Source organism: Micropterus salmoides, unplaced genomic scaffold (genome assembly GCF_014851395.1).
Source record: "Micropterus salmoides isolate LMB-PRFRI ecotype aquatic unplaced genomic scaffold, ASM1485139v1 Ms_hic_scaffold_23, whole genome shotgun sequence".
In the NCBI taxonomy this organism is placed as follows: Eukaryota; Metazoa; Chordata; class Actinopteri; order Centrarchiformes; family Centrarchidae; genus Micropterus; species Micropterus salmoides.
This window is the reverse complement of record NW_024041484.1, coordinates 8,352,291-8,363,978: the sequence shown is the minus strand read 5'-3', so window position 1 is coordinate 8,363,978 and position 11,688 is coordinate 8,352,291. Positions and strand designations below refer to the sequence as shown.

At 40.5% G+C, this 11,688-nt stretch overlaps 2 protein-coding genes across 3 annotated transcripts; one reads left to right on the top strand and one right to left on the bottom strand.

The window, feature by feature from the left end:
• Window positions 1-892: 892 nt before the first annotated feature.
• On the bottom strand, window positions 893-6,602 carry rpap3 (RNA polymerase II associated protein 3). Of its 2 annotated transcripts, none has more exons than XM_038738754.1 (17): window positions 6,445-6,602; window positions 6,085-6,245; window positions 5,823-5,993; window positions 5,622-5,732; window positions 5,413-5,540; window positions 5,131-5,252; window positions 4,979-5,049; window positions 4,754-4,888; window positions 4,401-4,528; window positions 4,183-4,304; window positions 3,754-3,824; window positions 3,297-3,389; window positions 2,162-2,361; window positions 1,836-2,019; window positions 1,456-1,553; window positions 1,262-1,362; window positions 893-1,142 (listed from the first exon to the last, which is right to left on the bottom strand). In XM_038738754.1, the coding sequence occupies exons 2-17, from the start codon at window positions 6,235-6,237 to the stop codon at window positions 1,057-1,059; spliced, it is 1,974 nt and encodes a 657-aa protein (XP_038594682.1). In that variant the 5' UTR covers window positions 6,238-6,245; window positions 6,445-6,602; the 3' UTR covers window positions 893-1,056. The 2 variants fall into 2 exon arrangements, with proteins under 2 accessions (XP_038594682.1, XP_038594681.1); XM_038738753.1 differs by having other exon boundaries at window positions 6,407-6,585.
• Window positions 6,603-7,249: 647 nt separating this feature from the next.
• Window positions 7,250-11,172, top strand: atp23 (ATP23 metallopeptidase and ATP synthase assembly factor homolog). Its single transcript, XM_038738755.1, has 6 exons — window positions 7,250-7,670; window positions 7,908-7,953; window positions 8,434-8,515; window positions 8,611-8,748; window positions 10,331-10,414; window positions 10,507-11,172. Exons 1-6 carry the CDS (start codon window positions 7,523-7,525, stop codon window positions 10,708-10,710), a joined length of 702 nt encoding a protein of 233 aa, XP_038594683.1. The 5' UTR covers window positions 7,250-7,522; the 3' UTR covers window positions 10,711-11,172.
• The last annotated feature ends 516 nt before the right edge of the window (window positions 11,173-11,688 follow it).

The following is an 11,688-nucleotide window of genomic DNA, read 5'->3' as shown; positions in this document are numbered from 1 at the left end:
CTCTTTGTGACCCTGAACAAGATTAGAAAAGTATAGAGAAAGGACCTATGGAGTGTGTGCTTGAGTAATACATTGTTGGGTTTTAATTACATAAGGCTAATCTAATTTTCTTTCATAATGTATTCCCATTTGTCTTGCCAAACAATATGCACTATTAATATACTTAAGAAACAATGAACAACTGTACTTTTGCTGATTACACAATGCTTATTCATCACCCAAGTGACACATCTGAGATTAAGTAATCCTGAGTTATAAACGACTCTACTTCTGTAGTTATTGACTCAACAACAGTCCACACACACACATAACAAAATACACCTTTATTTGTAGTTCAGTTTTCTAAAAACACTTGAGACTCAAACTTAGTCCCTTATCGTTCACACACACATTCTCCACAGTCAAACCGGAGCTGGTTTATCCAAAAATGTCAGATCATTTTTGGTAGATTAAAGAATGGAACATTCAAACAGGGAGAGTACAGTAGTAATTTCACACTTCCTGTTAATATAACACCCCTTCTGGTTGGCGTATAATCCCCTATACTATGTCCTCATCTGCCTCCATTTTGCAACACACCAACATGTTTATAAAATGAATTTCAACCAAGAGGTCAAGTGGTCATTGGTGTAAAGTTTCCATAAAGCTGCATAAAGTTTGAATTCAACAACCCTCAAAATAAAAATTACTTGTAAATTTATGGAAGCAGTTGAGCAGAAAATAATTAAACATTACACTGTAAAGCTGCTGATTAGCTGTTGCAGACTCTGTTTTTATCAGCTGTAACACTAAAATGCATGAAGCTCAGAATTAAAATGTACAGTTTGTAAATTTCCAACTTCCAACTTTAAATAAACAGTGTTATCAATATAGAAAGATGATGACATCAGCGTTTTGACAGGAGAAGGGCCACTACACAGCAGTCCACTTTAATGAAAGTTTATTCAGAATTAGAATAGAACTACATTGTTTAGTTGGCTTGATGTAAAACGATGAGGTGCTCTGTGTTGTAATTTAAAGTCTACAGAAGTTGCAGATTTGTCTGAAATCCCAGCATCACACACCGTACTTCTTCTGTAAGGCTGCGACAGATGATCCCTCCAGATCAGCTTGGTGAAGGAAGTCAAACACTTCTTTAAGCACTGGGGGGGGGGGGGGGAGAAAAGCAGTACAGCCATCATCAATATGACAGAATGTGCGGGTGAAATGCATTGAGCGAAAAGTATGTGTCATCTGCAATGGCACATCAAAGAGAGTCAACCTTTCTTTTCCGGAGACGACAGGAACATGACAGCCATGTCGAAGCGCCTTACACTTGCTAGACTCCTGAGGATCTCCAGTGTGATGGCCGGTGCTTCATTCCTGCACAAGACTGATGTTACTGCACAGTACAAAGCTACACATGCAACTTGGCAATGCTGATTTTTATTCCTCTGAGCATCTCTTGAAACTCACTTGATATAGAAACCATGCAGCGTCCTCAGGATCTGATTGAGAATGTCAGGTTCAAGGGAGTTGAGGAAAATGTTTCTGTACGCTTCGGGCTTGATTTGCTGCAAGACGAGAACACAAACAAGGCCAAGAAATTCCGTTAAAACAAAACACTGCGAGGTAATCTTCATATTTTGGTTGTTTTCAGCACCCCTTTTGTCCAATTCATCATACATTTTGAAAACTTCTCTGAGAAATTGAGATTTCAGATTTAAGCCGTATTTGCTGGTATTTCAAAATGAGATTCAAATGAGATCTGTTGACCTCAGACCAGGTTGATATAAATTATATAAAAAATGACAGTGTAAACAGCCAGGTTTGATATTTTCAAACACACAGCTCACCCTCAGATATCTGTAAATCACTTCAGGCTGGTTTCCGATCTTTCGGAGGTCGGCCTCCAGCTGGAAGCTGTTGGTGGGTGGAGGAGGCGGGTCTGTTACTGTCGGGGAGGGGGTGCTTGACGGTTCAGGAGGATGAGCGATTTCCCCCTGCGCAGGTTGTTTGGTCTCTCTGCTAGCTGGAACTCTGGGAAACAGAACATCTGTTTACTAAGTGGGAATCGTTCCACAACATAATGCACCATTCAGTGCTTTACAGACGTGGCGAAAATCCCCCAGAATCTAAAGAATAACCAGTATTGTGAAGAAGAAGAGGTAGTGCAACTAACTGGTCAGATGAGTGTGAAGGGACTTCTGCCATCTCCTCGATCTTGATCATCTTGGCGCTGGGTGATGTCGACAGTGGAGACGATTCATCCTCAGCCTCCCTCATCACCTCCTGGATGAAGGACTTGGACCCACCTGACTCCACCTCAAGCACCGTCACCTTTCCACTCACTTCCTCAATATCAATCCTCCTTAGAGGTTTCTGAAGAGCATTAATGTTCAGCGTCAGTCAACATGATGGCCTGGTTATTCAATAACTATTTCAAAACACAATAAGCCTGTGTTTGTCAATCTATATAGATTAAATTCTAAGTTACTACAAAAAACAAAGTTAGAAAATCCAGATGTTCAGGTTACATTGATGTCTATTCTATAATAGCTAACTATAAGCATGTTGTAGACATGGGGAGTGAACTACAGAACTAAATTAAACAAGAACTTTATCTGCCTTTCACAAGTACAAATTGTTTAATCTACAATGTGTTTCAAGTATTCAATTAATCATGTAGCCTACATAATGCTATATAACAAATTCCTAGAGCTTAAAGTAATGTCTTCAAGTTGCTTATTTTCTCTGACTGCCAAGTTCAAATTAAATTTACCATATAAGATGAAGAAAAGCTAGCACATCTTTAAATTTGTGTTCAACAAATCTTTTTTGGTAACACTTTCTATGAAAGTCATCGCTATTATTCCATTTTATATCACTAACTGTAAATGGTGACTAAAGTGTATTCATAACAAGGCAGAGTCGGTGGTTACGGAACATGGTCGGTTGATATAAACTGGTATTACTATTAGTTATAAAACATTAAATCAAAAGGTCATAATACGTTATGAACTGTGCTATAGCGCCTAATGCATAATTGTAAGTGATTATAACAACTGTTATAATGTCTTACGGACGCATTATATCATGTTATAAATATATGCATAAGTCATTATAGCGATGACCTTCATAGAAACAACAGAACAAATGAATGATTGTCAATACTGTTATAGATTAACTTTCTGTCAATCGACAGAAATTATTTTCTATCACAATTTCCTGATTCACTTTAAACAGTCTCCGTTCATGAGCTTTTCGAATTTGGAATAACGCACATTCTCCTGCTTTAACATTAACTCTAAACTCACCGTTGACCGCAGATGTGTTGGTTTGTCAAACGGCTGGACTGTTCTCCTCTGTGTGCTGTCTGCTGTTTGAAGGAGGCTGCTGGAACCCATGTCCTAACACAACACAATGACATTAAGAACAGAGAAGTGAAGTCAGCAGAAGATCAAACCTAATAAAATCTGACGTGTCCGTTAGTAATCTGTACTTCAGACTGAAATTTAAACATTTATGCTTATGTCGTTTCTCATAGACAGAGGGACTTAAAGCACATTAGAGGATAAAACTCGCCATAATGATGTTACAAACAACCAACACCAAAAAAAAAAGAGATTTAAATTGTGTTTCTGTAATGCAGAAGTGTATTTTAGCAGTAACCTAATTAAAACGGCTCTTTATATTTTATAGCACTGTTTCTTTATCATTTACTGATTCACTGGATCTAACACTGTTCACTAATAACTGGATCTGGAAACATACAATCTGGAGTTTCTGGAGCTCATTCAGGGCCTGCTTGTTCCCTGGTTCCAGTTTCAACACCTCCTGAAAATCTGTAACACACAAACACACACAGTCAATAACTGATAACAATAATCCTTGCTGATATTATTTCAGTGCACTTTTTGTCAGTTTCATTTTAAGACAACTCATGCTGAAGCTGATGTAAAAAATAAACAGAACAGAACATAACGTGGCCCTACACTGTGAACTGGCTGAAAACACCAAAAGACCAATGTTGAAACAAAAGAAAAGATGAAAATGAAATTAACTATACTGTGGCAACACAGATTTCTAGAAGAATACAGCTAGATAAGTGACTTTTTGGTCTCCATGTGTTAAAAAAACCCCAGACAAAATATAATTGTTGTTGTTGCTGCCTTTAGAGAACAGCGTTGTTCTATACAGCACCTTGTTTAGCCTCCTTCAGTTTTCCTAGGGCCACTCTGGCGGTGGCACGACGGGCGAAGGCCTTGGAGTACGTCCTGTCCAGAAAAATGGCTTTGCTGCAGTCCTCCTCTGCCTCCTTATATCTGCAGCGAACGCGGGAAAGTGTTATCGTTTTTGTCTTCTCTTATTTTTACTCTTAACTAGAAAAATGTGCCGGACAAATTAATGTTTGGGTTTACTTCTCCAGCTTGAGGTAGGCCATGGCTCTGTTGGCGGGCAGTAGGACGTTCATGCTGTCTGCCTCGATGCCACTGCTGTAGCACTCAACAGCCGCTTCATACTTCCCCTCTTTGAAATAAGCATTCCCCTGAAAGGCACATGAGTGAGTAAGTTTGCAAAATTACCACACACTATGTGAGTCTGTGAACATAATGAGGCTTAATGCCAAATGATTAATTCTTACAAAGAACGTTAAAATTGACTCCTCGTACGGACATTTGGGCGCTTCTTTAATTTACCAGCCTCTGACATGTGAGCTGATGAGTCCAGCTGGGACACTGCAGCACAAGTGGCAAACCACAGCAAAGCTTACTCTGTCTTTTTGAATAACCGCCTCCTGTCGCCTCTGCTGCTCCACCTGTCGCCTCTGCTGCTCAGGGTCCGCTGTGGGAGCCTCCTGTGGCTGTGCGGCTTCGCTCGTGACGGCCTGTGCCTGATGGCCGAGGGTCTGAAACCAGCCGGGGGAAAGGGACTAAGTAAAAGAGAACAAGACTTGAGAAGTGAGGCTTACCCCCGAAAAGGATCCTTTCACACTCACCTCTTTGATTCGTTTCACTTCATTCTGTGCTTCCACGTTCCCGGGGTCAAGCTTCAGAACCATCTCATAATCTATCCAGAAATAGATTTGTGTTGTTATCTCAGAGCACTCAAGGTTAAACAGATGATCTAATCCTTTTAACAGTTTGTCACCTTCTAGCGCAGATTCATATTTCTTCAGCACAAACCGTGCTGCTCCTCTTCGGGCGTACGCTTTGAAGTAGTTGCTGTCCAGAGCGATAGCCAAGTTGCAGTCGGACTCTGCCACAGCATACCTGCAAAGGACAAAGTCTCAGTGATTTGCAGGGGAACAAAACTTTAAAAAATTTTTTTTATCAAGAGTAAGACTGCATGCGCACGCATCTTAATGTTGGTACATGTACTGAAAAGGATTCTATAGCGCAATTCATCAGCCATATAATCTGTGCTGTTTACTTTTTGAGTCTGAAGAAGGAGGTGGCTCGGTTTGTGGGAAGCACAGGGCTGTATGGATCTGCACCCATCCCTCTGGTGTAACACTCAATGGCTTCATCGTACTTCCCAGCTTTGAAAAACGTGTTTCCCTGAAAAATAAAAGCGCAAACAGCTTTAGGAAAGCCTTCTTCTTTTTTTGTTTATGTTGCAGTATGTCTCAGAGTATTGACCTTATCTTTCTCAGCCAGTGCTTTCTCCTTATCAACTGCAGCTTCCTCGGAGTCGGACTCATTTGACTCTGCAGGACTTTCCTCCTTATCCATCTCTGCCAGAGCCTTATCCTGCGACCACAGAAGAATAAATCTTTTGTAATCTAACGTTACTCCACGATTTCAAAGATCATGTTAAGTATATTTTATAAGAAAGCACACCACGTCAAACTTGTCCCATGATCGATAGTCGTAGCCTTTAATCTTTGAGGCTTGCTTGGGCTCCTCTCCCCTTGCGTCACCGTTGCCTGCTGGCTCCTTCTTTGTCTTTTTCTTCTTCTTTTCCCTCATCTTTGTTTTGTAGTCTTTGTTGCGCACAGGCGGGAGCTTCTTCTACAACAGAGAGACAACAAGCTGCTGACACCTTAAGATCATCCAGAGCACTACCCTCTCCTGAGATGGGTGTCTACACACAGGGACACACCTGGGCCTCCTGAAGTCCTCCCGTCCTCAGCTCCTCGTCCTTCTTCTTTATGTCAGTCTCCCAGCTCTCCAGGTCCCTCATGAGGCTGTGCAGATCCTCCGCATTTTGCCGCATCTGAAGCTGTAACTCGATGGCTTTGTTTCCCCCCGACATGTGATTCCCTGTGAAACAGACATTTGTTTGGGACAAATTCTTAACATTCGTTGCTGTAGCTGTTTTCTTGAAGTCCGAGTTGCAGCCAAGAGGAAAACACGAGAATCACCCTGTCACGCTTTTGAGGCTAGCTAGCAGAAATACCAAACAATTTAAGAAAGAACGTAACTGTAAGTGACTCTGTAGCTACTTGAACCTTGCGAGTACCTGGCACTTCTTTCTCCGGCTGGTAATTACAGTTAAAGTGTAGCTGCAGTTAATTTGGCTAAAAACTGCAAACTAATTGTGCCGTTATTGGACTTTCTGTTTACGTTCGGAGCCATGACAGCCGCGTGGAGTACCAGCAGCCTTTGCGCTGCTGAGCCTGCGCAGGACGTAACCAAAGATCGTCTATGTCACAAGCGATAACGATAACTTACTCCAAAAACTTTCACTCAATTAGCAGTTTGCCCACAAACAACCGATCTAAAAGGTAAACAGGTTCCGATTTTATTCTTTCCTCTCCCCCTAAATTTATTGCTAAAACAGGAATAAAGTGTACATGGGACATAGAGAAGTATGCAGAGCAGTATACAATTTTATAAGACGCATAACAATAGCTTTGCCAGGGGTGATCTATATTAGGTAAAGATGTTAAAAGAGACCCATATGTTGACAGTTTTACGGCCTTTTGTTGTTGGATTTAAAGAAATGAAATTGATTGGACATTAGCATTTATGTGGCTTTGTAATGTCATGTGCTAACTTACAGCCAACGGGTTTTGGAATGAAGTAGGCTAATGTTAGCCCTCCCCCTTAAAAGAAGCAAACAAACAAAACAAAATATATACAAATGTGCACATGAAAGATGGCCACTGGGCCCATTTGTCTTGTCGTGTTACACATTTTTATCAAGAGAGCTGTCTATCTATCAAACTATCATCACTAGCTTGATGGGTCAGATTTGGTCTCGGTCCACAGGTCGAGGTTTGAGTTGACGACCTGCCTGCACGTTCTAAATAGACGATCTATGCCGTATACTACTCTCTAGCAAAACTGCATTGAATGTGCGCATTTTACATCGTTTTTATATTATTTTCCAGAGACTAATATTTCTTTAAGTTTTTGTATAAGAGCGATGTAAATCAAATTAGAAATACAGCTTCCCGTTTATTACCTTTGACCTATAGCTACCACGTGATCTACAAAACAGTGATGACCTCTCTTGCTTCTAACTAGCGGTAACGTTAGCTGACCGGGGGGGAACTTATGCTAACATTTCCAGATTGTAGACAACATTTAATGCAATGGATCAAACTAAACAAGAGGAGGAATATGGATACAATTTGTTCCCGGAGAGGAACACGGGGAAGTACAAGAAGGGATCAATCGGGGAGAGCCTGTTCACTTTCAACCACAAGTGTCAGGTCATGTTACAGTTCGCAATGGAAACTAGTGAGTATTCTAGCTAGCTACTCCTGTAAAGGGATTGTCATCTCAGCAGTGAAGACAGATACTTTGTCTTACTAAGATGTTTCTATTTGTGATGTAAATACCTGCGCAATGTGAACGTATTAATCTCGTAGTCAGAGTAGCAGCATTTAGCGTTAGCTAGTGTAGCTAGCAGTGGTTTCTGTCAGTGTAACATGCTAACTATACTAACAAGCTCTGACTGGTCTCTGCTTCTCTCAGGTCCGTATGCCAAACTCCTCCTCAGTGCCATGAAAAGTTCAGGATGGTGAGTGTTTATCACTGATCTTCTAACGTTACTGTTACGTTATCTCTTAGGTCCCTGCAAACAACCTGGGACTGAACTTCCTAGACAGTATTTGCTGCCACTGATATTACTACACAGTAATAAGAGGTTCCAGTATACCCATATAAACAGGCATCAAGATAAATTAATCATTAATTAATCGAATGTATTTCTAGAAGCACAGCTTTGATATTGCTTTTTGAAATGTGCATGTTAATCTTAATATCAAATTAAATGCAATGTGTCCTTTTATCGTTTGTGTTTAGAGTATCCACTACATACGTGCAACAATATTAAATTTCCTGGTTAATATTCCAGTTGCCCAAATATTTATTGGCCGTTCCTCTATGTGTGATCTGCTTCGGTGGCATTTTGTGACAACAATTTCACAGTAATTTAAATGGGAACAGACAAAAAGAAGTGGCACCAAGATGACCCCTTTACTTTCTCCTCTCAACGCAGCAAAGTGTTTAAAGAGCGACATTTCTCCTGTGAAGACTGCGACGGGACGGTCAGCGGTGGCTTTGATGCAGCTTCCTCTCAAGTAAGAAGGAGATCTCTCTCTAAAGATAAAGCAGGTTTCTGAGGGCTTGAAAGAATTTTGACTGCTCCACCTGAATGAGATTTGTTTGTCTGCAGATCGTCTTGTGTCAGAACAACATCCACCAGCAGTCCCATATGACACGAGTGGTCACACATGAGCTCATTCATTCCTTTGACCACTGCCGGGCCCACGTGGACTGGTTCAACAACTTCAGACATCTGGCTTGTTCTGAGGTGAGCCCCAATGTGCTCAGTACTGGTTGCATTTATGTGCAATGGTAACTTTGATTATTGTGTGATTTTAGTTTCATCTTGGACATTGTGTTTCTGTTGTCTATCATTACATGTAGAATAGTAAGTTAGAGCTAATACACGAGAAGCGAATGAATTTCTCATGTGGGCAAAAAGTGTACTGTTAGCGCTCTTTGACATGAAAATGCTCCCAAAGTCCGTGAAAAAAAACTCAGTTTCACATTTCCACGCTACAGTAAGCAACTTACAGTTTTAGTCGTCCTGGTACATTTCTCAGATTAGACTTAAAATTCTCTAAACTACCACATCCACACCTCCACATCATGTAGTCATTTGTGCACGTTATAAAAGGAATTTCTCATTCTTTTGAGCAAATTGCAAATGCTTTGACACATTTTGCAAGTTATTATGTACAGTTGTCTGCTGTTTCTTATCAATTGCTTATGTCATGTTGATCAGTGTATTATGTTTGTTCTCTGTTGAATAATCTTACCCTCCAAAATATCTAGGCATAAGTTTATTGCATTACAGTAAGTCATTACATACTAAATGGTTGAACACGTCATAATCTGTCAAGCATATTTTCTATACATATTTATTGGACTTTTTTTTGTAAATGTGTCCTGAATTGAACACTGTGATGTGGATGAGAATTTGTGGCTAGACAGACAGGAACGTCAGCCTAAGGATGTTTCCCGTGGTTACATTTCTAATTTTGTTGTGCTATAATACAGTCTTAGTATTACAATGATAAGCGCTGTAAACACATTACAGTACAAACAGTAAAAGCATAACTGTGAATCCTGTCCAGTCTCTTGCAATGTATAACTTTGTACTGTTGAAATTGATTTATGCCATACTGAAAGTTATGGGCTTTTGCAGGTAGTCCACTGTGTGTTGCTGTTTGTATGATCTGTTATGAGAAATGCACCTACTGTTTTATATTATATGGTAGTAAGGCAGGGATTTGTAACTAGATTCCTATTAGGCAGCATTGACTGTTGTGATTTCCAAATATTTTTCTTTCTTCTTTAAAATCTTTAAAAGGAAAAACCCCAATTGGCATCAGCTAAATAAATGTAAAATGTAAGGACTGGCGACCACTGCCTTATCTGTGGCTCTCACCCCCAAGCTCATTGGTTCTTAAGGAAGTTAATCTTTTAAAGCAGATCACAAATACTTTCTTTAAAACAGTTTCCTAAAACAGCTGTGCACTGTAGTTTTTACCAAATGTTACCTAAACAGGAGTAAATGCTGCATGTTGTTTTTTTTGGGAGGGGGACTATTTTAAGCCGCAGATTGATACACATTTGGTGCTCTAGTGAGTATTTACAGCATCACCAGTCTCATAAATGGTTTGTTAGTTTTTGATTGAGACGTGAGAAAGGGCAGAACTGCTCGGTTCCACATCGCATTTTCTTCTTCAACTACATTGTTTTGTTTGAGCTAAAAAAAACACATTTTAAAACCTTTTTTTATTAGTCAAATATCCTCATCCTGCTGACCTAAAAGTTTGGTTTCTTGATTATCCAAAGACTGTTTGGTTTTTTTGTCATTATATCAGATCCGGGCAGCTAACCTCAGTGGAGACTGCGCCTTTAGCAATGAAGCCGCCAGATTCAACTTCGGCTTGAAGCAGCATCATCAGGTACCTGCACTGGGATAAATGCAATTTTTACTGGCAGGCTTCAGGTTTGTGTCTCTAATCTAACACTTAGATAAATGTTTTTCCTTGGACAGGAGTGTGTCAGAGGCCGTGCCCTTCGCTCCATCCTGGCTGTGCGGAACATTAGCCGAAAGGAGGCGGAGAAAATAGTGGATGAAGTCTTCGACACGTGTTTCAACGACCACGCGCCATTTGGACGAATCCCCCACAGCAAGAAGGATGCCGGGTTTGCTTACAGAGATTATGAGAACAGAGATCGATATTATGCAAACCTTTAGTGTCGTCACAGTCTCATTTAACTCCGTGTGAATGGCGGTGACGCTGACAAGGGCTTGGCAGCGTCTGGGCCGTGGTCAGCATAAGAGCCTCAGCAGAATGACAGCGTGTCCAAAAGGATCATATCCCTTCAGAAGGGATTTTCAGAGAATGATTTGTCCTTGGAACAGGAAAGCAAGGAAGGAGCTACAGTTCATTTCATTTTCTACCTTTTGGACACTAATTCTGTATAGAGGGGTTGTAAGGAGTGGTTCGGGAAGTGAAGTACTAGATGAGGCCCCTGTGATGTATTGGCCATTTGTTTTTAGGTTATCTACGGGTGCTTTTAAGGAAATGCAGGGTTTCCTTTGACTGTCCTTTGTTGCCATATTGACCTCCACTAATTTCTTGTAAATAGAGTTGATTGTGCTTGAATTAAACAGAATCAACTTGTGTTTGAATAAACGTTTGATTCCTCTGAAAAAGTGAGTTATTAATTATTTGTGAGGACAAGAGGAGTTGTTACGTTCGACCTTGGCACAAGATGTTTGCGATTCTAACTTGCCAATGAAGCGGAAGTATGCGTACTGCTGATTATAACTCATTTGTGTCTAATCCCGAGAGAGGATTCTTCAAATATGTGAGACAAGTAATATGAGGAAAGTGAGAAAAGTTCCTCCACAAAAACATGGTCAACTTTGTTCACATCTGCGCCGCCACTGTAAAATGTCACCGCTGACATCTTTATTGGACATTAGCATTTAAAGAATCTCGTATCCCTCCACAGAGATTAATGAGGGAAAAAGTTATAAGGGAATTAGCCTCATAATCCCCCCTCTTCCTCCCTCTCCTCTTCTGCCTATCTCAAAGACAACATTCTCTGCATCGTAATCACAATGTCACTTGGTGTTTCTACTGTTGGAGTGTAATATGCCACTCATCTCAACATTCTCCTCTTAGAAAACGCTAAAAAACACTAGATGAGCGAGTGGGCTTGAACA